Below are 25161 nucleotides of genomic sequence, written 5' to 3'. Positions count from 1 at the left end.
TTGGGGTGGAGTGGTGGAGACAAGAATGTTGCCTTCTCTTTTTGCCTATAGCCAATCATCACCCAAATTCTATCAGTTCTGCCTCCTAAACCTCTCTTCAGTCTATCTTCTCTACTCCATCCCCACTGTCATTGCCTTAGTTCAGGTCTGCATACTCTTGGGGTTGGCCCATTGAAATAGCTTTTTTTCCACCTCCTCTCCAACCATCCTCTTTCCATCTCCATCCTCCACTTTGTTGCTAAAGCCAATTGTTTCTAAAGCAAATTATTTATTAAAATTCTTTATAGTTTTCTGTCATCCACCTGATAAATCCAAATTCAGTGCTATGGCTGTTTTGGTTTGCTATTGTCACAATAATGCAACATAACAAATGACTCCAAAACCTGATGACTTAAAATCATAGTTAATACCCATGGATGTATGGGGTTGTCTGTGGTGATTCTGCTAATCAGCTGGGTTGATCTGTGGGTCAGGAAAGGTGGTTAGAGTTCATTCCACTTGTTTCTCATCTTCTAGGGGCCAGCATGTTAGCCCTGCAAGTGTTTTTCATGTTAATACAGGAGAGCAAACCTCTTTTTTTTTTTTAAGATTTTATTTATTTATTTGACAGAGAGAGCAAGAGAGCACAAGCAGGGGGAACAGTTGAGGGAGAGGGAGAAGCAGGTTCCCCGCCAAGCAGGGAGCCCGACATGGGGCTCGATCCCAGGACCCTGGGATCATGACCTGAGCTGAAGGAAGGCACTTAACCATCTGAGCCACCCAGGCACCCCAGGAGAGCAAACCTCTTAAGGTCTAGCTCAAAACTATCACTTTAGCCTCATTCTGTTCCTCAAAGCAAGTCACATGACTGAATCAGGGAAAATTTATTCTGACCTATTACTGAGGAAAGGCAGGGATATGGGGTTGCAGTGGGGGACAAAGAACTGGGGCCAATGGGGGTAGGGAAGTGCCTTTGTCTGATGCTGTACTTAGCATTTGCATTTAACTTCCTTTAATCTGACTTTCTAATATAGCATCTTGAACAAAGTATATTCTATCATACTTCAGTGACAAGCTGTTTCATATGTTAGGAACAACTTCTCCATCCCACCCCATTTTGCCTGTCCAATGAGCTCCTCTTCAACCTCCAAAACATAGCTAATATGTTCACCTTTCCTTCTTTAGCAACCCCTTCTCCTAGAGAGAAGTGATTTCTTTTTTCCCTTTCTGGGCTGTTTTCCTTCTGCATGAATTCTTTTTTTCCTGTAATAAAACTAAGTTGTTATTTATTTATATGGCTATCTCCTTTTTTTTTTAAGATTTTTTATTTATTTATTTGACAGAGAGAGACACAGCGAGAGAGGGGACACAAGCAGGGGGAGTGGGAGAGGGAGAAGCAGGCTTCCCGCTGAGCAGGGAGCCCGATGCGGGGCTCGATCCCAGGACCCTGGGATCATGACCTGAGCCGAAGGCAGATGCTTAACAACTGAGCCACCCAGGCGCCCGGCTATCTCCTTTTTAAATTAATAAATTTTTTTGAGGGTTAGTACTAGTTTTTCTGGCCTTTGTCTCTCTAGGGCTCAGCAAAGTACTTGGCATACAAAGATGAATGAATGCTAAATTGAATTAAACTTATGTTAGACAGAAATGACATTTTGGAAATAAAGACCAATTACATTGAGTTGCAAGTACAGAATTTTGCCTGTGCAATTTAGAATAAAGAGGCAGCTAATGTTCCTTTCTCTCTGAAGCATGGCAGTATGGAATTATTGAAATATACACAACAGGCAAATAAAGGAACTACTTCTAGAATTCTCTTTATGCTTGTAAAAGGAAAGGAAAACTAGTAGAATTCTCTTTATGCTGAACTGAGCTTTTGGGTTCTGATAGAAGCAGCAAAAGTTTGATTTATTAAAAATACATAACAGATTACTCTATCATGCTCTATCCAGTTTATGTGAAGAATTTAGTTTCAATTATGTGTTTTCTCATTTGTAAAAAGCTGGGATTTTCTGCATCATTTTTGTGCAGTCTTACAAACCTTTTGTTTTTTAAAAACCGAAGATGATGATACAAACTAAGAAAAGATTTTTCTTACAAACTTTTTTGAAGGATAAAACTCTGCTTCCAAATTTTTTTCCTGAAATATCTGATCATTTAATTTACCATGCACATTTTGAAATGGAGATTACTGTTGTTGTTTACATCTACTTTTCAAGTCAAATAGTATGGGGCCTTTCTTTTTTTAGATTTTATTTACTTATTTGAGAGAGAGAGAGATTATGAGTGGGGGGAAGGGGTAGAGGGAGAAGCAGACTAGACTCCCCACTGAGCAGGGAGCCCAATGCGGGGCTCCATCCCAGAACCCTGGGATTGTGACCCAAGCCAAAGGCAGACACTTAACCGACTGAGCCACCCAGGTGTCCTCCCCCCCCCCCCCCTTTTTTTCCCATGAAAAGCAATATGGTACAATTCTCCTTAGAATGCAATGAACTGAGGGGGCGCCTGGGTGACTCAGTCAGTTGAGTGGTTGACTCTTGGTTTTGGCTGGGGGCATGATCTCAGGGGGGTGGGATGGAGCCCTGTGTCTGGTTCTGCACTCAGCAGGGAGTCTTCTTGAAGATTCTCTCCCTCTGTCCCTGCTGCCACACTCTCTCTCTCAAATCTAAAAATACTGCAATGAACTAATATATTCTGATGAGAAGATGTAAAGGACCAGTCATTTGATTTATAACAGACCTAATGGCTCTACCAGCTCATGGAAAGTTTTACTGTTTAGTGAAGTTTACCCATCACTACTTCTCAAAATAGCTTACACTGTTGGGGATAAGGTAGTTCTCTGTGTGATCCTCTAACAGGCATGAAGGAAAGTAACTGCTGTGAAAACTACTGAGTCAAACGTGTGTTTTGAAGAGTCCTACACTGCTATGCTCACCAAATTTAAGGTGCACTCTCACCATGTTGTGGTGGACTCCAGTCCCATTAGGATGCATGGAACTTTTGATAGGACAAGAACAAGGGGCAAGTTCCCTTATCTCAAAATTTGCATTGCTCAAAGGCCTCTCTTGGTTGAGGAGAACAACTGATTTTCCAATGTCTTTTGTGTTGTTGTTGCCAAGCCACCAAATCCTAAAGCAATCCTGTCTAATAGAAATATTATGGGGGTGGGGGGATGGGTTAGCCTGGTGATGAGTATTAAAGAGGGCATGTACTGAATGGAGCACTGGGTGTCATACGCAACAATGAATCATGGAACACTTCATCAAAAACTAATGATGTATGGTGATTAATATAATAATAAAAAAATAATAAAAAATAAAATAAAATAAATCTAAAACACAAACCAAAAAAAAGAAGAAAAAGAAATATTATGTAAGCTACATATGTAACTTTACATTGTCCAGTATATTTTTTAAAATTTAAAAATATCTAGGGGCGCCTGGGTGGCTCAGTCATTGGGCGTCTGCCTTCGGCTCGGGTCATGGTTCCGGGATCCTGGGATCAAGCCCCACATCGGGCTCTCTGCTCAGCGGGAAGTCTGCTTCTCCCTCTCCTACTCCCCCTGCTTGTGTTCCCTCTCTCACTGTGTGTGTGTGTGTGTGTCTCTCTCTGTCAAATAAATAAAAATTAAAAAAAAATTAAAAATATCTAAATATGATCATATCTAAAACATGATCATTTCAATATGAAATCAATACCTTAAAAGTATTAATAGAGATGGTTTATATTTTTTTTTTACTGTCTTTGAAATCTGGTGTATGTGTTACACTTACAGCACATTTCAGTTTAGGTGCTGCGTTTTTGTTAGAAATAATTGGTCTATATTTAGATTTCCTAAAATTTGCAGTTGGAAAAAGTAGATTCACATACCAACATTGTTGTTCCAAGTTGTTCCAAACATACCTCATTTTCGAATAATGAAACCAAGAGCCCATTATTGAATTTAAATTAATTAAAATTAAACATTCAGTTTTTCATTTTCATGAGGCACATTTCAAGGGCTCAGTGGTCACATATGACTAGTGGCTACTGATTGGCTGGAACAGTTCTGGAGAACAGTGATAGTTTTAGGTCTTCTTCAATATTTAAATCTTTGTGCTGAGTCTGGTGCCACTCAAGAACTACAGAGGAACTTGAGGTCACAGTTCATCTCTGCCCTTTAAAAAGATAAAATGAGGGGCACCTGGGTGGCTCACTCAGTTAAGCGTCTGCTTTTGGCTGTCGTGATTTTGGGGTCCTGGGATCGAGTCCCACATTGGGCTCCCTGCTCAGCAAGGAGCCTGTTTCTCCCTCTACCCCTTCCCCCTGCTCATGATCTCTCTCTCTCTCACAAGTAAATAAATAAAATATATTTTTTAAAAAGATAAAATGAATAGGCAGTTTTAAGGTCATAAATATGTGCTCAGGGAAAAGATTGGAGTGTGGCTCTAGAACACATGGTAAGACTTTGGGCCCTGAACATCCAGAAAGGTATAGGATTGGGGAGGGATCCTTGCTGGGGGACATGGCAAAAGCCCAGAGGCAGGAAAGGACAGGGTTTGGGTGGAAAACCAAACTAAACGGGACCAATAGGAGGTAGTGATTAAGAACTTATGCTCCAAAGTCATGCTTCTTGAGTGTGAATCCTGGTCTGACATTTTTGACCTTGACCTAATTGCTTGACCTTGGGCATGTTATTTAACTTCCCTTTTCCTGTTTAATTATAAAATAGGTATAGTAATATTTCACAGAGATGTTGTGAGGATTAAACAAACTAATCCCAATAAAGCATTCAGAATAGTACTTACCACCTAAGTGTTCAAGAAATGTTAGCTACTGTTATTAACTGTGTGGCTATTTGCTCTTTGGAGTTTGTTTGTTTATTCATTAAAAAAAATTTTTTAAGATTTTATTATTTGTCAGAGTGCGCACATGCAACCACACGTAAGCAGGGGGAGCAGCAGAGGCAGAGGGAGAAGCAGGCTCCCTGCTGAGCAAGGAGCCTGGTGTGGGACTTGATCCCAGGGTCCTGGGATCCTGACCTGAGTCAAGGGCAGACCCTTAACCAACTGAGCCACCCAGGTGTCCCTGGAGTTTATATATAATAAAACAACCAGAACCATTCTATGTGGAACTTGTATCTCAAAGCAATAAGCCCAAGTCTATATAAACCAATTTACAGTCTAAAATGTGCAACCAAAAAAATAAAATGTGCAACCATTTTCAATGTTTCTGAGCCTTAGTTTTCCCCACTTGAAAATTTTGGAATAATTTAACCTATTCATAATATTACAGACATTAGATGAGGCCATCAAGGAAGCAGACTCCTTCCACTTATTAACTATAGCCTTGGGAAAGTTATCCCTCTAAGCCTCAATTTCCTAATCCACAAGATAAGAAGGTGGCATCAGGATCAAATGTATATGTGAAGTGCTGAGCACAGTTACTGTCACAAACATGAACAATTATTAACTTTTGAAAAGATCTTAAATCTTGATGACTCAGAGACCTCTAGCAACTCAGCAAATCTGATAAGGGTTTCCATGACTTGACGTTTAGCTTTTGTATTTGTAAGTACTGTAGTCACTTCTGAAGATAGGAACCAGAAAGAATCACTTTTCATTTTCTTATACCTGTGGTTATAGAAGGTAGACAAACAGGAGCCTCAGGAAAAAAGGAAAAAAAAAAAAAAAAAAGACCAGCCAACCGAGTTAAGGGAAGGTAAAGGATTGTTTCTAGTAAACAGTACCTTAGCAACAACTCCCCAATCTTTCTCCCTTAGAAACAAATGAACTGCAGTGAATTTAATGAATCACTGGAAGCAAGTTAGCCTTGGAAAAGATAGCTTGCCTTTCTTCTTGTTGCTTCAAGAACTAAAAGTACACATATTCTTATTTATTTATTTTTACTCCCTATGCAAGACTAGCTTTATTGACACATTTAAGTTAATTCTACTGTTCTTTATTTCCACAAAACTTGATGAAAAACTTGATGAAAATCAACTTGATGAAAATATGATGAAACAGATTTACCAAGCACCATATTTAAAATAGTGTATTTCATGTGATGATTCTCAACCACATATTCATAACCATCCTTTAGCTGTAGGTCACAAAGTTGTTCTTTTGGGATACTTGAGCAATTTCCTTCACATTTGCAATTGATTTACTGTAGTTTTTACAGAATTAAAGATCTCCATGTTTAGGTGATCATTCAGAGCCTGGAACTTCAGAACATTTGCAATATCAGCAATACAACTTAGAGGCCAAGAAAAAATTATGGCAATATTCTTTGCTAGAGTACTATATTAGTTTCCTAAGGCTACAGTAACAAAATACAACAAACTTGAGTGGCTTAAAACAAATGAAATTTATTCTCTCACAGTTCTGAAAGTGAAAAGGGTGAAATCAAGGTATTGGCAAGGCCATGCTCCCCATGAAGTCTCTGGGAAAAATCCTTCCTTGCCTCTTACTAGATTCTGGTGGCTCCTGGCAATCTTTTGCATTCTTTTGGCTTGCAGCTGCATCGTTCCAGTCCCTGTTTGTCACATGACCGTCTTCCCTGTGTCTCCTCTGTCTTCAAATCGCTCTCACTTTACAAGGAAACTAGTTGGATTTAGGGGCCCACCTCAATCCAATATGGCTTCATCTTAACTTGATTACATCTGCAAAGATCCTATTTCCAAATAAGGTCGCATTCACAAGTACAGGGATTAGGAATTCAACATAATATTTTGGGGGGCGCAGTTCAACCCACAACATGTTCCTACTATTATGAGACAATACCACAAGGACAATGAAAACGTATCCTTCACATATGAAGTTTTTGCCACCCACTGATTTCCCAACTCTCTAGCTTTAAGCCACTAGGGATAAAATGCCAATCAGTATTAGGGGTACAGTTTATGGATATGTACAAGAAAACTTTATTGGTCAATATAAAGTTTGACATGTATTGAACTCCTACTCTGTGCTTGGTGCTAGAGATAGAAGAAGAAAAGGGTACCCATCTCTACTTTGGTGGAGCTAAGTCTGGTAGCCAGGACTGGTTCCATGACCTTGGTAACAGTAACAGCCTTGTGTTAATAAAGTGAGCAAACCAGTTATCCTCAACACCTCAGCCAGTAAAAGAACTTAGAGAGACCTCCATTAAATAACACAATTTTGTTATATACTGCCTATTTCAGCAAAACCTGTAAAAGGTGAGGGGATTACGTCCTTGATGAAGATGAATTAACTTTTTTGAAGTTAATTATAAGTCTTTGGAACACTAGGGGAAAGCAAAATGGAGAGCAAATCAGATGGAAAAAGGATAAGGTTCCTGTCAGCTATTTTGACTTCCTTGCCTCACCAACCCTTAACCCCTCACCAAGTAGGAACCAGTGATGTTTGTTTTGCTTGGGTGCCCCAAAGTGCAAACACATTTATCACCAACACTTAGAGTTGCCATTGTGGGAAGGTCCTTATTTCCAGCCCACTCTGGATATGTTTTATGCAGTTATAGAATCGTTTTAGAATTAGAAAGGAAAGGAATTAGCTTTTGTGAGAGTCAAAACACTTCATTTGTATAGGTGAAAGAAGGCTAGAGAATGTGACTTGACCAAAGCTATGCAACTATAGTAGTCAGGACTTCGAGCTCTGTAAGAGAAGTGACCCTGTTTCTCATCACCTTGTATTCTGAGACTAGCGTATGCCTACCAAATAGTGAGTGCTCAGTAAGTGTGTGCTAAGTGAATGAAACAACTGGAATAATGAATGGGTAAAAAATACCTCTTTTAAGTACTCTTTCCTTTGCCATAATGATCTCCAATTATTAAACAGATTTAAGATTCCTAATAAAAAGCTAGTCTAACAAATGTTCAGGCATCATCATTTATCCATGTGTTATTAAAACTTAATTATTTAAAGTGACTCTTCTTTGTGTTCCATATTATCCAATATTCTCGGCTTCTGCTCTCAACATTTTTCTGGTCTTTATACTTTTTGCCATTTAGGCAGAGGAAGAGGAGCTAAATGACAGATCTAGCTCCCAGATCTGTTCACCCACTAAGCCTTTTACAATAGCTGTTATCTGGTCCCAGCTGTTGTGCTAAATTTAGGATTTTGGATTATCTGGAAGTGTTCTTTCTGTCTCCCATTACCAAGGTTAATTGAGAAGTGATTGTACAACAAGTAAAATTTCATAAAGGAAACTACATAATACAGTATTCAATAATATCAAAGTCAGATCCATGGGAAGTTAACATTTGTAGCAATTACATAGATTATGGAACTGTTGCCATTTGTCAGAAGTTTCATCTTCATGATACCAGGACATTTCCCTGAAAATGAAATGTTACCCTCCTGAATGTTCTGCCCTGTTTGGGTTAGATACAGTCTTAAATTTAATCACTGCAGTTGCCAATGTAATTTTACTGTACATATCAAAACCTCTAGAAAATTAGTATTTTTCATAATTAAAATTTCTTGTATCTGATAGATGGCAAAAAAAATGCAATTTCCAATCTTGTACTTTAGAAAAAACTTTTCTGATGTAAAAGTCATACTGTAGGGCTTTGGAAACCACAGAAGAGTACAAAGACTAACGCAAATCACCTTCAGACTTACCCTAATACTTTCCTGTTTTGATTCTCGTATGCAAAATTATTTCTAAAAAAAAAAACAAAACTTTTTCAGATGAAACCAAAGAGCATTGCAAATTTTGTACTTCTCTTTGTCTCTGTTTTAAGCTCACAACCCCATACGTACTCTGTCTATAAACTGAGTAGCTAATAGCTTCAGCCTTGTTAGGACTGTTTTTTTTTTTAATTACAGCAGATCCTTGTCATCTGTTTGTGCTTAAGTGATGACACGACATCACAACACGAAATGTCATCATGTCACATTGTTACAGGACAACAAAATTACAGCTCCTCAACAATAACACGGTGTCAAAAGTGTCCTCCGCCATGAGTCAGTGTTTTAGATGTTGTAAAAGTTATTTTTAGCACAGCTAAAGGAGTATCTCAGGAGCTTGGGTTCTGAATCCTACTAAGATCTCTAGTGATTTGGGGAAATCTAGGGTGAGGGGGGCTTCTCGTTCCTGAACTCCTCACTCCTTGACGCGCACGGCTGCCCACTCTTCTGTCCCTACCACCTTAGACCCGGGTTCCACCATGTGCTGCAATCCACTCGGGCTCGGCCACAACCCAGAGCCAACATCCCAAGTGGAGGAGGAGGAGACTATAATTATCCTTCACGTCTGGGGCAGGCCCTGGATGACATCTCCCCAGTTACCCTGTGCTCTAATAGCGCAGCTCCGAGCCCCGGTCCCAGGCGCCCAGCAGCCGGCTCTCAGCGCGGGCAGGGCCGCGCAGCCTCTCCAGCCTCCCGGCCTCCGCCGGCCCCTCGCAGCTGCCATTTCCGCGCCCCCGCTCTTGCAGCGGCCCGGCACCTGCACCGAAACCCAGGCCCCGGGGCTAGGGCCCCGGGGCGTGAGGAGCGTTACCATAACAACCGGGCGCCCGCCGCCGAGGCCGCCGGGGCGGAAGTGACGAGCGCTGGGTTGGCTGTTGTTGGGACACGTGACCCGGGCAGTGTTTTGACAGGGCAAACAGCAGAGAAAGAACTGGGCGAGCGAGGGGGATCGGGAGCTGGGGCGCCGGAGCTAGAGACAGCGGGCGGGCGAGGAGCTGGCAGAGGCGTGGGGCAAGCGGGCCGGCCGGGGCGACGGGCGGGCGAAGCCCGGGGGCCGCGGGGCTCGGGTGCGAGTCGGGCAGGGGGACGGGCTGAGCGCTGGGAGCGGAGCGAGGCGGCGGCTGAGGCGGGGGTGCATGGCCACAGGGGCGCCGGGGCGCCGCGTCGGGCTTGCGGTCTCGGGCCCCCATGGTCCTCTGACGCAGCCCCGGGGGCCGCTGCGCGCCACCCTCCGCTCTTGCCGGCCCTGCGCCTCCCGGAGCCTCGGGTCTGAGGTGGGAGTGTGATGTGAGCTGCTGGGCGAGCGGCGGAGAGAAGTGCCGACAGGAGGAGGGTTTGGGACGGGAGAGGAGAGCGAGTTAGTCAGCAGAGGTCGGTGGGGGGAGCCATGAAAACAACTCTCCGGCGGGGAGAGGGGCAGGCGCTGCGCTCGGTGCGCCGGGGCTGAAGGAAATCCGGGGCCGTGGAGGGACGGAAGGGGCCGGCGGAGGGCAGGCTGCGCCGGGCAGGGGCGAGCGCCCAGCTGTAAACACCGCGCCCGGGGCCGACCTCAGGCCTGGCCGCGCAGGGCTGGGGGCTTGGCCGGGGGGCGACCCAGGACAGCCCAGTAGAGTTCGTTTGGGGCTGGGGGGCTGGGCTCGAGGAGAGGACTCGCGTTTCTCTCGACCCTTTTATTGTGTAAACTTGGCCGCGGTTGCCACAGGAAGGCTAGCCAGAGGGTAATTACACAGGTGAGGCCCTGCGGGGCGGGCGGAGCTCCTGGCGCGGCGCTGGGGTCTTGAGGAGTTTCCTGCGCCCAGGCGGCAGGACGGAGAATTTCTATACCAGCCCCTGCGGAGGTGCCACTGTTCCCAGCGGCGTTTTTTTACGAAGGGGTTAGTTAGCTTGTGTTGCTTGAACCTTTTTTTTTTTTTCTTCCTTGCCTGTACGTCCAGGTTATAAATAGATCTTTCTTTGGTTCAGAGACGCTGTGTCAAGGAAGGACACTTTGGCCTGGAGAGCACACGGGCGGGGAAGAGGGGTGCTGGGGCCCGAGGAGATGGGGGAGGCGGTGCACAGAGTTTTGCTTTTTTCAGAGCTGCCGATGGTGCTGTCATCGTAGTTAGTGCCGGGAAGAGGCCTGTTAACAGGAGGTTTCTTGCAAGATCCGGGTGTCGGAGCAGGACTAGATTAATTTTATTTTGGTCCTTTTTAGCATTTTGAAAACGGAGCAGTACCCGCAGAATCAGCGGCAAGCCGGTTGAAGGAGCCCCCAAGTGTACTTTACAGCACGCTGGGTGGAAACTGGATGTGAAAATGAAGCCAGACCGAGGTAAATGACTTAAGTAGGATTTTTTTTTTTTTCCCTGTGCCCCATTTTATAAGTGTTAACCTAATTTTGTAGCAGGATCAATTATTTGTCCATTACATATGACTGCTTGTTTCTGTTACAGGTTCCAGCTGGTGAGATAGAGAAGGGCATGTGGAAGGAAAGTTAGGATCTAGATGGGAGGATATATTCTTCAGAAGTGTAAAGTAGTAGTTTCAAGAGATACTCTAGTGTAACTCAAAATGAGATTATCAGGAAGGGCATTTGTATCTGTTGCCACAGTAGTTGGCATCATTTTAGATTTACAATACTCATTTTTAGGTAAAGTCAGTCTAACTTCAGCTTTAAAGTTTAAAAACGTTTTCACCCTTGAGAATTTGAACCTGATAAATTGAGAAAATTTAAGGTTGAGTTGACAAGTATTTTATTATGATTATTGCTTTTACTAGCTGATTTTTGTGCTTTAGGCAAACTCTAAAAGTTTGCAAAGTACTCCAGGGGCTTATTTAAATATCAGTATAAGTAAATGGGTCATTTCCTTTCTAAACCTGTATTTTCTGGATTTATGAGAATGACGTATACTCTGTGTTTTTCAAGGACTTCAAAGGAATTAAAAACTATCAATCTTCGTTTGATTAATGGCAAGGACCAAGTTGAGAAGGTTATTAATATAGTAGTAGTTAGGAGTGAAGGCTTTTTGGTCAGATGGGGGTTTGATACTAAGCAACACTGTTGGAAGAGGATTATTGTATTTGGTAGGGAGCTGGACTAAATGACAAGAGTTAAGCCTTTAAGATTAGAAATGTTAATTTAGCCTCCTATGAATTAAATGCTCATTTTTAAAAAGATATGTAATAAACTGGTTGTTATGTCCATATTTTTTTCAAAGTGTATTAAAAGACAAATTTTCTTTTCTGGTTAAAATATGTCTTTGGTAATAGTGTCTTTTAAAACACACTAGGGAAAAAAATTAAAAAATAAAAAATAAAACACACTAGAAAGAAGTGGAGAAAGCCATACTTACATTAGTGGTTTAAATTAGTTTTAAGTGTTTGGCTGTTTCTTAAAATCAGCTATGTATGCATGAAATACTATCAAGTGTATTGTTACTAAGGAGGTTGCTTGTGTAGAATGCCAAGTTGAGACTTTTGGAAAGTTGTGACTTTGGAAAAATGGCCCCAAGATCAGTAATTGCATGTCAGAATAAACAAGCAAATAAAATCAAAGTTGCTATTTGTTTTGGATTTTGTTGTTGTTGTTAAAATTTGCTTTAAGGTTGTAAACAGCTTAAAAAATAATATTTGCATACATCTCTATTTTAGCCCAAACTAGTACCAAACACAATAATATATATATATATATATATATATATATAACATATATAACATATCTGTATATATCTGTGTGTATACACACACACACACACTGTGGTATATACTATGTAGTATATATACACGTACATACTGATTACTAGGAAAAATATACATTTATTAAGACTCAAAGAAGTGACTTTTTTCTCTTGAAAATTGTAGTTTTCCTTAGCATTATGATGTAAAGATTTGCAACTTTAGTATTGAGACTATATTTCATAATAATAATATGGGTCTTCAGGCCCATGGCCTTAAAGTAGTATCTTTTATTTTGCAAAATAGTACAGATAAGCAGAAATAAGCTTTTCACACTATGTGAGTGTGGTCTTGTATTTTCTGTTCTACTTTCTATTTTTAAAATTTGCTGTCACAACCCACTGAATTGATTTCTTGACCTGCAGTTAGAAAGGCATAATGATGGGCAATACTTAGCTAGATGACAGTAATATTTCACTTTTTTCTACATTGGTGTCTAAGAAACTGTGAGTTTTCTGTATAATTAAAACTTTACTCTTTAAATGCCAAAAATATATTTTCCATTGTAATCATGATATGTGGACAGACCTCTAAAATAGGGCTAGAAATGCCCAATAGAGCTATTTAAATTTGAGGGGGGTTTTTTTGTTGTTGTTGTTGTTTTTGCCTCTAGCTTAAATCACTTCAGCCTGTTGTTTTTTTTTTTTTTTTTGTAAGATCTGATTTTTAAATTCTCATGCTATCAACAGTCTTTGTTGTTAAAATGTTTATTCTTGCCTCTTAATTTCACTGCTTTTAGTCTCTGGGCTAGAAAACTCAGTAACCATACTTAACACTGAATTCTCTATAAAATAAGAGTAAATAGGAGAACCCTTCAGATTTCTTTCAGAATCTGAGTAAAGTGTATGAATTCTAATGTAGAGAGAGACTGAGATATTTGCTTAGCGGGATACAGCTGAGCTTCAGAGAGTTTCTAAATAAGTAGTTGGTTGACTAGTTTAAAAGGTCGGTTTAAGTGAGGAACCATAAAAATAACAGCTTTAATTATTTCACCCATCTTTTTATCTATGCTCAAGGTTCTTTTGGGGGGTAAAATGGGGTCTGTTTCTCAAAGTTACATATGATCTTTCTTGTATAAATCACACCAATAATATACACCTAAGATTTCTAGTCTCCCCCCCACCTTCCCCTGAGATTTCTAGTTTTGATTTCTTAAAAGTAGAATAAGACTTTGCAGAGCAATCTGAGGATGTATCTTTTACACTTAAAAACATTTTAAAATTTATTAATGTTTCACAGACTCTTACATGTGTCTTGTGTACACAGAAGTCAACAGGAAATTGTTTTGGAGGAAGAAGGAATATATATTCATCAAATATGTTCTTTCCAAAGCATTCAGCAGTTTTCACAGAAATAACTTTTTTGCACTCATTTCATTGGTTTGTATAATATTTAAATAAATTAGTTATTATAAATAGGGTGGCATAAACAACTTTTGAGAACAAACACCAAATTCTAGTTAAGCATACAACTCAACTAGAAGAAATAGAAATGTGCAGACAACTGGAAAGTGCCCTATTCGCTGCTATGGTCTGCCAGTTTGCTTTATGGAGGCTAGGGAAAGCATTGGTGGATCTTGCTAACTGATTAAGGGAAAGTGAGAGCTTTCCCTTAGGAGAGCTACTGTACTTTCAGATAACTAAGACATTACTGTATAGGATAATAGCTACATTTCACAGTAGTTATAGTATTTTACCATAGTCTGAGGTAAAAAAAAAAAAAAATGGGGAGGGAGGGGAAGAGAGAGAGGGAGAGAGAATCTTAAACAGAAACAGGCTCCACGCACAGCACCAAGCCCCAGTAGGGGCTGGATCTCACAACCCTGAGATCATGACCAGAGCCAAAATCAAGAGTCGGATGTTTAACCGACTGAGCCACCTAGGCTCCCCTAAAAAAATTTTTTTTAAATTTTTAAGTAGTTACATAACATTACTTGGGCAGTGCAGCCAAAGATGAGTCTTTGATGATATCATTAACACATCAGACCTACGTTTGTTCCTCGTTCCATTACTTGCTAGCTAGGTAATCTTCATCTATTTATTTAATCCCTGAGAGTCTCAGGTTCTGTGTACAGTGGGAATAAGCCTAACTTATAGTCGTTAGAATGAAATATGACCATGGTTAGGACATAGTAGGTTTCAAATAAATGGTACCTTTTATCATGTTAAGACATTTTAGATGCTTAATGGTTGGCCAGTTACAAAATAATGTTCAACAGAGGAAAAATAATCAGATGTGCAATAACCTCATATTTTGTTCTGTTTAGTATTCATAGTGTTCAATCTGCTAAGGCTCAAGCAGATTTAATCGGCTTTTAATATGTAGTCATCTGAGAAAACATAAAAGCTATGAAAGGATGCTTCACATATATGTATAATTTCTTTATACTTCATTTGTTATTATAATTATAGCTTAAAATGTAGGGGGTGGAATGGGTGGACTAAGCTTCCTGGGAATAGATTTTTAAATATATTAAATGCATTAACTGCTGACCAGAGCTGGGCAGCTGGGAGGTCAACAATGTTACTACTCTACCTTATACCCAAGGATGCAAAGTTTGGACCTAGTCCTAGATAGATATTGAATGCCCAGTATTAGAAGTCTAAAGCATGGCTTTTACATAGAAACAGTTAAAATATTTTATGTTTTAATGTTTAATAATTACTTGTGTTATATATGTGTGGTATTTCTGAAGTCCTAAATTTTTCGTATTGTATGAAAATCTTAGTAGAATAAAAAATCTTTTTAATTAAAAAATGTTCGCTTGCTATGCTTTATGCTTTGGTTAGAAACAGTTTTTTCACTAGACAATTCTAAGGTTATCTGAGCTTATCAACAATTACAAAAGACTAAGACCTATAAAATCTAGTAAATCATCAATAAATTAATAATTTAAATATACTGTTTCAATTCATATTTAAATGCATATTATAGGCCATTTATCATTCTTAAATAAACACTATTAGTGTAAAACCTGTTCCACAAACAAAATACCAAACAATTAGATGTTTTCTGAAGTTAAAACTGAGAGGAGTAGTCTTAATTTTTCCCCGTCATAGATTGAATGTTTGTGTCTCCTCCCCCTTTCCTACCAAATTCATGTGTTGAAATCCTAACCCCACAAAGTGATGGTGATAGGAGGTGGAGCCTTTGAGAGGTGATTAGGTCATGAGGATGGAGACCTCATGAATGGCATTAGTGCCCTTATAAAAGTGGCCCAAGAAAGCCCTTCTATCATCTCAAGTTATGGTGAAAAGATGGTCATCTATGAGGAAGCCAGCTCTCACCAGACTGAATCTACTGGTGCCTTGATTGTGGATCTCCCAGCCTCTGAACTGTGAGAAATAAGTTTCTGTTGTTTATAAGCCACTTTGTTTATGGTATTTTGTTACAGCAGCCTAGTGAACTAAGACTCCCCCCTCATCCTTTTTATTATAATACAAGTTTAGGCTTTAGCCTTAGTTTTTTGTTTTTTGTTTTAAGGATTTTATTTCTTTATTTGACAGAGGGAGACACACACAGCGAAAGAGGGAACACAAGCAGGGTGAGTGGGAGAGGGAGAAGCAGGCTTCCCACTGAGCAGAGAGCCCGATGCAGGGCTCGATCCCAGGACCCTGGGATCATGACCTGAGCCAAAGGCAGACGGTTAACCACTGAGCCACCCAGGCGCCCAGTATTTTTTTTTTTTTAAGATTTTATTTATTTATTTTTTTAAAGATTTATTGATTTATTTATTTATCTCGTCAAATAAATAATAAAAATAAAATAAAATTTAAAAAAAAGATTTTATTTGACAGCGAGAGAGACAGAGAGGGAACACAAGCAGGGGGAGTGGGAGAGGGAGAAGCAGGCTTCCCGCTGAGCAGGGAACCCGATGCAGGGCTCCATCCCAGGACTCCAGGATCATGACCTGAGCTGAAGGCAGACGCCCAACGACTGAGCCACCCAGGCGCCCCTAGCCTTAGTATTACAGCAGTTTAAGAACTTACCTCGGGTATACTGCAACCCTGTTAGCCTCAAGCAATTCCTTCCTAGGCAAATGAAAAAGGAAAGAACTGGTAAGACCTAGAAAAAAAGAATAGCAAGGGAATTAGTTGCCTTGCTTATTTACTTAAAATAGTTCATTGTTATAATGCCAATGCAAATCAAACAATAGAAATGACAGATGTCTGAGGAAAAGAAAAATGTTGACTAGATTAAGTAGAGCAGCCTTTTATTAAATTCCCAGGTGGAGGTGATCGTGGTAATATTAATAATAACAGCTAACTCTTGTGCATACTATGTGCCAGGCACTATTCCCAGTAGTTTACATGGATAATTCATGTAGTCTTCACAGTTGCCCGAGGAAGTAGATGCTTTTGTCAGCTCCATTTTATAGATCAATGAAACTGAGTCACAGAGATATTTGGCAAGTTACCCAAGGTCGCACAGCTAACAAGAGGGCTTGCCCTGATGTGAAGCAGGCTCAGGTATATATTCTTAATCCTCTGATGGATAGGAATGAGTTATGTTAAAATATCACAAGATACTGGGACCAAACTAGCTTGCAGAAAACACAAAATAGATCTGGTAGGTATTGTGATCTTGGAAAACTTTTCTCTGCCTCATCTTTATCTTTACAATGGGGGGAGTAATAGTACCTTGCTTTGGGTTATTTTCAGGATTAAATATATGTATTTAAGTTGCTGAGAACTATGGCTGGCACATAGTAAACATTCAAATCTGAACTGCTTTTGTTATTATGAGACATACTCTAAGAAGTCAGTTATTTAGAGAAAGATGGGGAAGACAAAAGGGCTAATTCAACTGTACATATTTTGCATACGCACTGTGATCTCAAGTCAAAAGTTACTGTTGGTCTATCATCCATTGACACTGATGGGTCTTGACATATCAGTAGCTGTTAAATAACTTGATATAAATTCTGAAATTAGACACTAATGGGATTGACATAGACGTTCCCTGTCTACATGTTTTTGCCAGTCATCTAGTAAGAAGGAAATGATTCCGTGGATGGAACACTGTCATTTCTTTGAAGCATGAGAAAAAAGATAATTGGAAGGCAGACTTCAGAGGCTAATGTGTATATAGGGAGCATGATTTCAAAGGTGATTTCCTTTTCAAAAAGTGAACAAACCCATGGAACCTGAGCATTCTACATTGTGAGCAAGTATAGAAAAAAATTAAATGAAGAAAATTTTATTTACTTTTTTGTCTTCTCAACTTTGTATCTAGTTATGGGAATGTTTTCCTCCCATTTGAGGCTGAGGATATTAAAAAACTGAGATAATATAAAAAAAACTGACGTAATGTCAGACTTAGAATTTTAACTTAATATTGATCTTTTTTTTTTTTTTTTTTGTAGTGAAAAAAACAAATTGTAGTACCTGGAAACAGTACTTCTTTTTCAGTATGTAAACCAAAGTCAGTTTGTCAGTAGTTCTGTCTTTGCTCAAATGGATGAAAAATCAGAATAGTTCCTTCATTATATCAGACATTTGTATTAAGCTGAAACAGGATAAACTGGGTAACAACGCCAGTACCAAAGTCAAAATATTGGACAGTAATCGATGTGTAATACTCATGATGCTTAGCAATAATCTGAGTTGAGTTTTCTCATATTTTCCTTTTTATATGAAAGATATTCATCCAGTAAGAAGGCCTTTTGCATTTTTTTTCTCCTTGTTTACCCTGCCCATCCCTGCTAGCTACCTTGTGGGTTTTTGACAATCATTCAGGGCCTTGTATGGCCTATTCCCTCTGCCTAAAAAGCCTTTCTCTCCAGATATGAAATGGATGGCTCCTTTTGATCTTGGCTTAAATGTCATTTTTCTTAGAGGCTTTCTCTGACTACCCTGTCTTAAGTGTGCAATTAATGTTAGCTGATTAAATTAGATGCCCTTTGTTGTTCTATGTCAGCAGTCTTGTTTCTTTTGTAGAATTGACCACATTTTGTCATTTTTTGTTAATTGTTTGTCTCCACAACTAGATTTTAAGTTCCCTAAGGCCAAGAACCTTGTCTTTTATTCAGCTGTATTCCCATCTCCTAGCAGATACCCTTATATATGGTAGATTCAGTGTAGGTGCTTGGGAGGTGCTTAATATATATTCGTTGAACGAATGAATTACTAGTGTTTCTCAATGTTTGTGGAGCAAATAGTAGAAGCAGAGGTCAGCAATCACTGTTGTACTCACACCTACTGAAATTCTGCCAGTTTAGGGATTTGTTTGAATTATTGACTCTTAGGCTATTATCACAACTTTATGCACAATTAAAAAATAGATTTTAAATACACTTGCCTATAACTTAAAGGAAGGTTATATTTTTAAATGGATTAAATCTCTTTGAATTAAAATACTGTGTTGTAAAATAACAAAGGAGTAGGCAAAAGCTATTTGGTGTAGGTGGTCCCTGTTTGTACACATCTGATTAACAAATGATCCATCCACAAACATTCGCTGGAAGCTCTTGGCCATCCATCCACCATGCAGAATTTGTTCCTGTTGGCTATTTCTCTAGGGAGAGAGGTTAAATTGGTTGAAGAACTTCAGGTTTATGAGTACAAGAGGTAGGCTTAGGTTAATAGGAAAAAGATTCAAAGGATTTAGAGTTTAAATTCAGGATCCATTCTATCACTTAGTTCTATGACTGGGGTCAAGTCCCAGACCTGTTTTCTCTTCTGTAAATGTTCCGGGACTCAAAGTGTTGCATCTGAGGTTCAGGTGAGATGTGTCAAAGAACTTTATAAGCTATGAAGTGCTATGTATGTTGACTAGTTTACCCAGTGGGAATAATTATTTGTGTAGATGAGCAAAGGGCCAGCTGCTGCTAAGCACAGCTAACTGCATCTTAGTTGGGGACACTCAACTAAACATCCATTCACATTGTGCCTGATTTTTACTATTTTCAAAGTTATCTGTCTCCTGACTAAAATTATACCAACTAGAGATTCACTTAGATTAATAAATGTATATTTAATTAAACATTTTTAACGAATATTAAAATGATGGCCATATTTTGGTATAAAATTGGCTCACTGAGTCCTTTTTAGCAGCGTGCTATAAAGCAGGAAGAGTTAAAATCCTGAGGCTTTAGGGTCAGACAGATAGAAATTCTAACTTCAGCACTTAACCAACCAAATGAGCTTGAGCAAATTGCATAGCCTGTCTCAACTTAAGGTCTTTTTGTTCTAACACCATCAACCTTAAGGACTGTGGGAGAGATGAACTGAGAATCTATGGTTCAGCACCTAGTGTATGCCTGGCACAGGATAGGGATTGCTAAGTGTTTTACTTCCAGGGATACACAGCTTGAATGAGCTGCACTGAGGAAATGAGTGTTTTCATGCTCTGTTTTGAAGACTAGTCATTACAGGCATAAGAGATCAGCAGATCCTTATTGTTACTCTGAATCTTGTATTCTGCAATATACTACTAGAGGAACTCAAAACTAGCATTGAACTACACATCTGTAATGTGCATGCAGTGAGAGGAAAAGTAGGTAATTGGAACACACCAACTATTTCTGGGTGATAATACACCACAGTGAACATTTAGAGCAGCGTTAGGGTAGAGAGATTGAAGCAGAGGTGGACACTGGAGGGAGGTTGAAAATATTTAAGTGGTGAGATGGTGCCCCAAATTGCTTTTTTCTTCATTTCAGAATATTACCCAGGATTGATTTTAGTGCTTGGAGCATGGCCCTTCTACTTTGAATTCAGACTTCTTCCATGATGCTGCAAGTAATGGTCATTGTAGGTTAAAAAACCTTTGGTAGGCTAGCCTGGGAATCTAGTCATAATTCACACTATTAATAAGTAATAATATTTATTCCAAGTATGACCATTATTTGGACTTAAAGTTATCCTTTTGAGGGACACTTGGGTGACTCAGTCAGTTAGGCGTCCAACTCTTGATTTCGGCCCAAGTCATGATCTCAGGGTCCTGGGATTGAGCCCCACATTGGGCTCCCCGCTTAGTAGGGAGTCTGCTTGTCTTCCTCTCTTTCTAACCCTCGCCCCCCTCGTGTGCTCTGTCTCTCTCTAAAATAGATAAATAGGGGCGCCTGGGTGGCTCAGTTGTTAAGCATCTGCCTTCGGCTCAGGTCATGATCCCAGGGTCCTGGAATCAAGCCCTGCATCAGGCTCCCTGCTCCACGGGAAGCCTGCCTGTCCCTCTCCCGCTCCTCCTGCTTGTGTTCGCTCTCTTGCTGTGTCTCTCTCTGTCAAATAAATAAATTTTAAAAATCTTTAAAAAAAATTTAAAAAAATAAATAAATAAATTTTTTAAAAAGTTTTTATTTATTTATTTGACAGAGAGAGAGCGAGAGCAGGAACACAAGCAGGGGGAGTGGGAGAGGGAGAAGCAGGCTCCCCACTGAGCAGGACCCTGGGATCATGACCTGAGCCGAAGGCAGAGGCTTAATGACTGAGCCACCCAGTCGCCCCTAGATAAATAAATCTTAAAAAACAACTTATCCTTTGGGAGCACAACTGATTTTTCATTGGGATTAATGTTTTAAATTAATACGAATTTTCCATTTTTTATTCTCCTGTTTACCAAACTTATATGTTCTTGAATGGAATTAAAATTTGTTATCAGTATCTGAAATCAGGCCATTTATAAAGCTTATCTTCACATCTAGAAAATTCTTTTACATTTTTTAACCAAATTAACAATTTTCTTTTGTGAAGTGGTATCATATTTCTTTCTTTTTTTTTTTTTTTTTTGAAGATTTTATTTATTTGACAGAGAGAGACAGAGGGAGAGAGGGAACACAAGCAGGGGGAGTGGGAGAGGGAGAAGCAGGCTTCCCGCAGAGCAGGGAGCCCAATGCGGGGCTTGATCCCAGGACCCTGGGATCATGACCTGAGCCGAAGGCAGACGCTTAAGGGCTGAGCCACCTAGGCACCCCTCATATTTCTTTTTTTCTTTTTTTTTGAGAGAGAGAGACAGCATGAGCGGAGGTGGAGGGCAGAGGGAGAGAGAGATTATGACCTGAGCCGAAATTAAGAATCAGACACTTAACCAACTGAGCCACCCAGGTGCACCTCTAGTGGGTTATTTCTTTTTTTTTTTTAAGATTTTATTTATTTATTCATGAGAGACAGAGAGAGAGAGAGAGAGAGAGAGAGAGAGGCAGAGGGAGAAGCAGGCTCCCAAGGAGCAGGGAGCCCAATGCGGGGCTGGATCCCAGGACCCTGAGATCATGACCTGAGCCGAAGGCAGACGCCCAGCCATCTGAGCCACCCAGGCGCCCTCTAGTGGGTTATTTCTATATAAATTTATAATAGTGAAAGAATATGTAATTTTATCACTTAATATTGGAAAATTGCTTTTTTCCACCCAAATTTTTATTTAAATTCTAGTTAACATAGTATAACAGTGGTTTCAGGAATAGAATTTAGTGATTCATCACTTACAGTATAACACCCATTGCTCATCATGACTAGTGCCCTCCTTAAGAGATGGTGGTCTTAAAAAATAACTTTAGGTTAAAACTGTCATATTTGGTGTACTTGATCAAAGGATACTAATGCACAAAATTCTGATTTAATCATTTTACAAAAGAATTGGCTATAGGAGTTCTTTAAACTTCCTACGTTGCTTGCTCTGTAATTTATATCTAATTTTTAAAAAATTTAAACCCACAGAAAAGTTGAATCATACCATTAATCAAATGCCTTTTCATTGGTTAATTGTGAACATCTTACCACTTTCATTTTATCTCTCAATAGGCAGGTGGGTAAATTAAATAGACACGGGGGTTTTCATTTTTGTTTTTTGTTTTCATAATTTGAGAGTAAGTTGTAGACATGATACTTCAACCCTGAGTACTTCAACTTGGAACCGACTGGTATCAGTTCATGAAAGCTGATTGTGTACATTTCTTCCCATTTCTGTTTCAAGTCAGTTGCTTATAATCCTCTATAGTGGCCATTTACAACATAGAAATTGGCAATGTCAAAAACCAGGTTTTTCCCCCTCTCCAGAGCCAGACATTTACTATCACATCACTGCATGTACCTCCTAAAAGTAAGAACATTCTCCTATATACCTGCAATGCACTTATCATACTCAAGGAATCAAACACTGGCACAATGCTAATATCTAACGTATAGTTTATATTCACATTTCCTAAGTTGTCCCAATATTGTCTTTAGTCATGTTGCCTTTTAAGGAAGTAAATTGCTTCCTGTTACAGAAAAGGAGTTAGACCCTGATACTGAACAACATTTAGAAAGGTTTTAGATTATTCTGTAAGCATATGTAAAAGTAGAAGTGAGTAAAAGTATTGGTGTTTGGGGAAAAAAATTAGGTCATGTATATAGGACAATTAAGATATTTGCAGATTTTTCCTTATTTAGCTTAAAAAATACTTGGACAAAATAGATTTAAGAGAATAATGAGTATTGATGAAATTACAAGATTTTTTTTTGATTGAAAAGAATTATATTTGAATTGGGAGGAATTATGCTTTTAATCCTAAAGCCTCAGGCTACCTCTCTACCTCATTTTTTTAGTATTCTAAGATCCCTGCACTCTTGGCACATTGATCTTGTTGTTCTTCAGTGACAAGCACGTTGACATCATGGGGCCTTAGCATTTTCTGTCCCCTTCTGGAATACATATCTCATGACCCTGTCCTTCATTTGACTTTGTGCTCAGTTGTCACCTCAAAGAAGCCTTCTTGACCATCCTAGGAAAAGTACAGCTCTTTTCTCTTTACACTGCATTACTCCTCTTTGTAGTCCTTATCACTGCTTGATCTGATGTTCTATATTTATTTATTTACTTTTTTGTTTTTCTCCCCAATAGGAATGTAAGCTTCATGAGGGCAGGGACTTAGTGATGTTTGTTCACTGCTATGTTTCCCGATGTGTGGACTGATACCTGACGTTTAGTAGCTGCTCAATAAATAATTTATTATTAAATGAATGTTTGCATGAATTTTAGTTATCTTTGTGATGTACCATAAAACTCATTATTACTGGAAAATTTTATACATTTTTTTTCCTGTGATTTATTAGTTTTATAACCCTAAGAATTAACTCTCCAGTATCAGTTTTTGTTTCTAAATGGGAATATTTATGCCCACTTCTCAAAGTTATTAGAGGATCAGATGAAATAACTACACAAACATAAGGCATTTGATAATGGAATAAATGGTAAAAATGTCTACCTTCAGAGTTTGTAGGAAATAATTTCAGCTGGAGTGATTAATTTCATGGCAAAGACTCTTTGTCCAAGACAACAGCTGAATTGAGACTTAAAAGACAGGTATGTTTGGGATAGGTAGAAGTTTACAGAGTTTGAGACAGGGAGGACTGAAAGAGAGGACAATCTGAGCAATTAAGATGTTCAAGGGATAGCAGGTAGACTAACAAATTGTAGGAGTTACGAATGAGGAAAATTAGGGTTTTGAATGTCATCACACTAAGGGGTTTGAGCTTCATTCACTTGATAGTGGGTATCATTAAGTAGTTTGGTCTGATTAAAGAGAACTTTTTGGAAGAATAATTTGGCATTATAATTCTTTTTTTTTTTTTTTTTAGTTTTATTTATTTAATCTCTACACCCCATGTGGGGCTTGAAATCACAACCCTGAGATCAAGAGTCACACGCTGCTCTGAGCCAGCCAGGCACCCTTGACAGTATATTTCTATTATTTAATTTCATTATAAACCAGCAGAGAATTATTATTGAATACCTGGCAGTCTTAAAATCTTTTTTTTTTTTAAGATTTTATTTATTTATTTGACAGAGAGCGACAGAGGGAGAGAGGGAACACAAGCAGGGGGAGTGGGAGAGGGAGAAGCAGGCTTCCCGCGGAGCAGGGAGCCCGATGTGGGGCTCGATCCCAGGACCCTGGGATCACGACCTGAGCCGAAGGCAGACGCTTAATGGCTGAGCCACCCAGGCGCCCCTAAAATCATTTTTTAGCTCTCAATATTACATTATGACCTGATATTATAAAAATTACCTGACATCTCTACTGTTGGCTAATCTTTTTTCTTCTCCATTTTTTCCCCTTTGCCACCATTCTTTGTAATTGTATGAGGGATTCTTGTTCCCTTCTATGAAAATTCTTGGGAATATTAACATGTATATAATACTGACAATGCCATAGCTATTGGCTAGATACTCTTTTGTCAGAATAGTTAAACTGCACTGTTAAAGCAGCTGTGTGTTATAACAAATAGAAAAATAGGATAAAATTGGAAATTTTTCTCTCATTTCAGACATTTGCTGGCAGAAACATCATAAACTCTGGGATTAGAGGCCTTTGTATCTTCCAACCACATGTGAACTATGGGAGTAAGGAGACCCCCCCCCCGCCCCCAATACCGAATAAGCTTTCCTACCTGTGTTAAGGAGGGAATGGACGTGTCTCCTCCCTGCCACCCAACCAAATAAACATTTTCACACCAAAGCTTCAAAAAAAAATTTTTTTTTTTGTCCCTAGGAGGGATTTGTTCAGTGTATTGTGGTAGAAAGAGCACAAAGCAGGAAATCTTAGATCCCATCATTCATAACTCCTTGAAAATTGTCTGAAATGTGTGTTAAGTTGGAATACTCATTCAGAAGTTGGGATAAGGAATATACCTATGCTTTTGAGGAAGTGTGTTCAAATCTTAGTAATTGTGTCGATTAAATGCTGGTCCTGGAGGCAGATTTCTACAGTCCAGCATATAACAGCCCTGACCTGTGCTTCTTCTTGTAGCTTCTGTTGCAGGGTTCAGGTATCTGCCAGGGAACTCTGAATAGCTAACAGTGAAAAAAAAAATCCTCAGGTTACTTAGTGGTACAGATT

The 25161-nt window shown here is 39.4% G+C and overlaps 1 protein-coding gene across 3 annotated transcripts in view; it reads left to right on the top strand.

The window, feature by feature from the left end:
* Positions 1 to 9578: 9578 nt before the first annotated feature.
* Positions 9579 to 25161, top strand: part of FAM214A (family with sequence similarity 214 member A) — a 97859-nt gene continuing 82276 nt past the window's right edge. The window contains exons 1-2 of one of the 3 annotated variants that reach the window (XM_034993771.1): positions 9579 to 9700; positions 10828 to 10944. In XM_034993771.1, the coding sequence (XP_034849662.1) occupies positions 10929 to 10944 (16 nt within the window). In that variant the 5' untranslated portion in view covers positions 9579 to 9700; positions 10828 to 10928. Of the gene's footprint in view, positions 9701 to 9726; positions 10508 to 10827; positions 10945 to 25161 lie in introns of those variants that run through there. The other 2 variants (XM_034993772.1, XM_034993770.1) reach the window with 2 other exon arrangements.

Source organism: Mirounga leonina, unplaced genomic scaffold (genome assembly GCF_011800145.1).
Source record: "Mirounga leonina isolate KUSES-001 unplaced genomic scaffold, KU_Mleo_1.0 Mir_91, whole genome shotgun sequence".
Classification (NCBI taxonomy): Eukaryota; Metazoa; Chordata; class Mammalia; order Carnivora; family Phocidae; genus Mirounga; species Mirounga leonina.
Note: the sequence above shows the minus strand (reverse complement) of the source record. Positions and strands in the feature narration are given on the sequence as shown.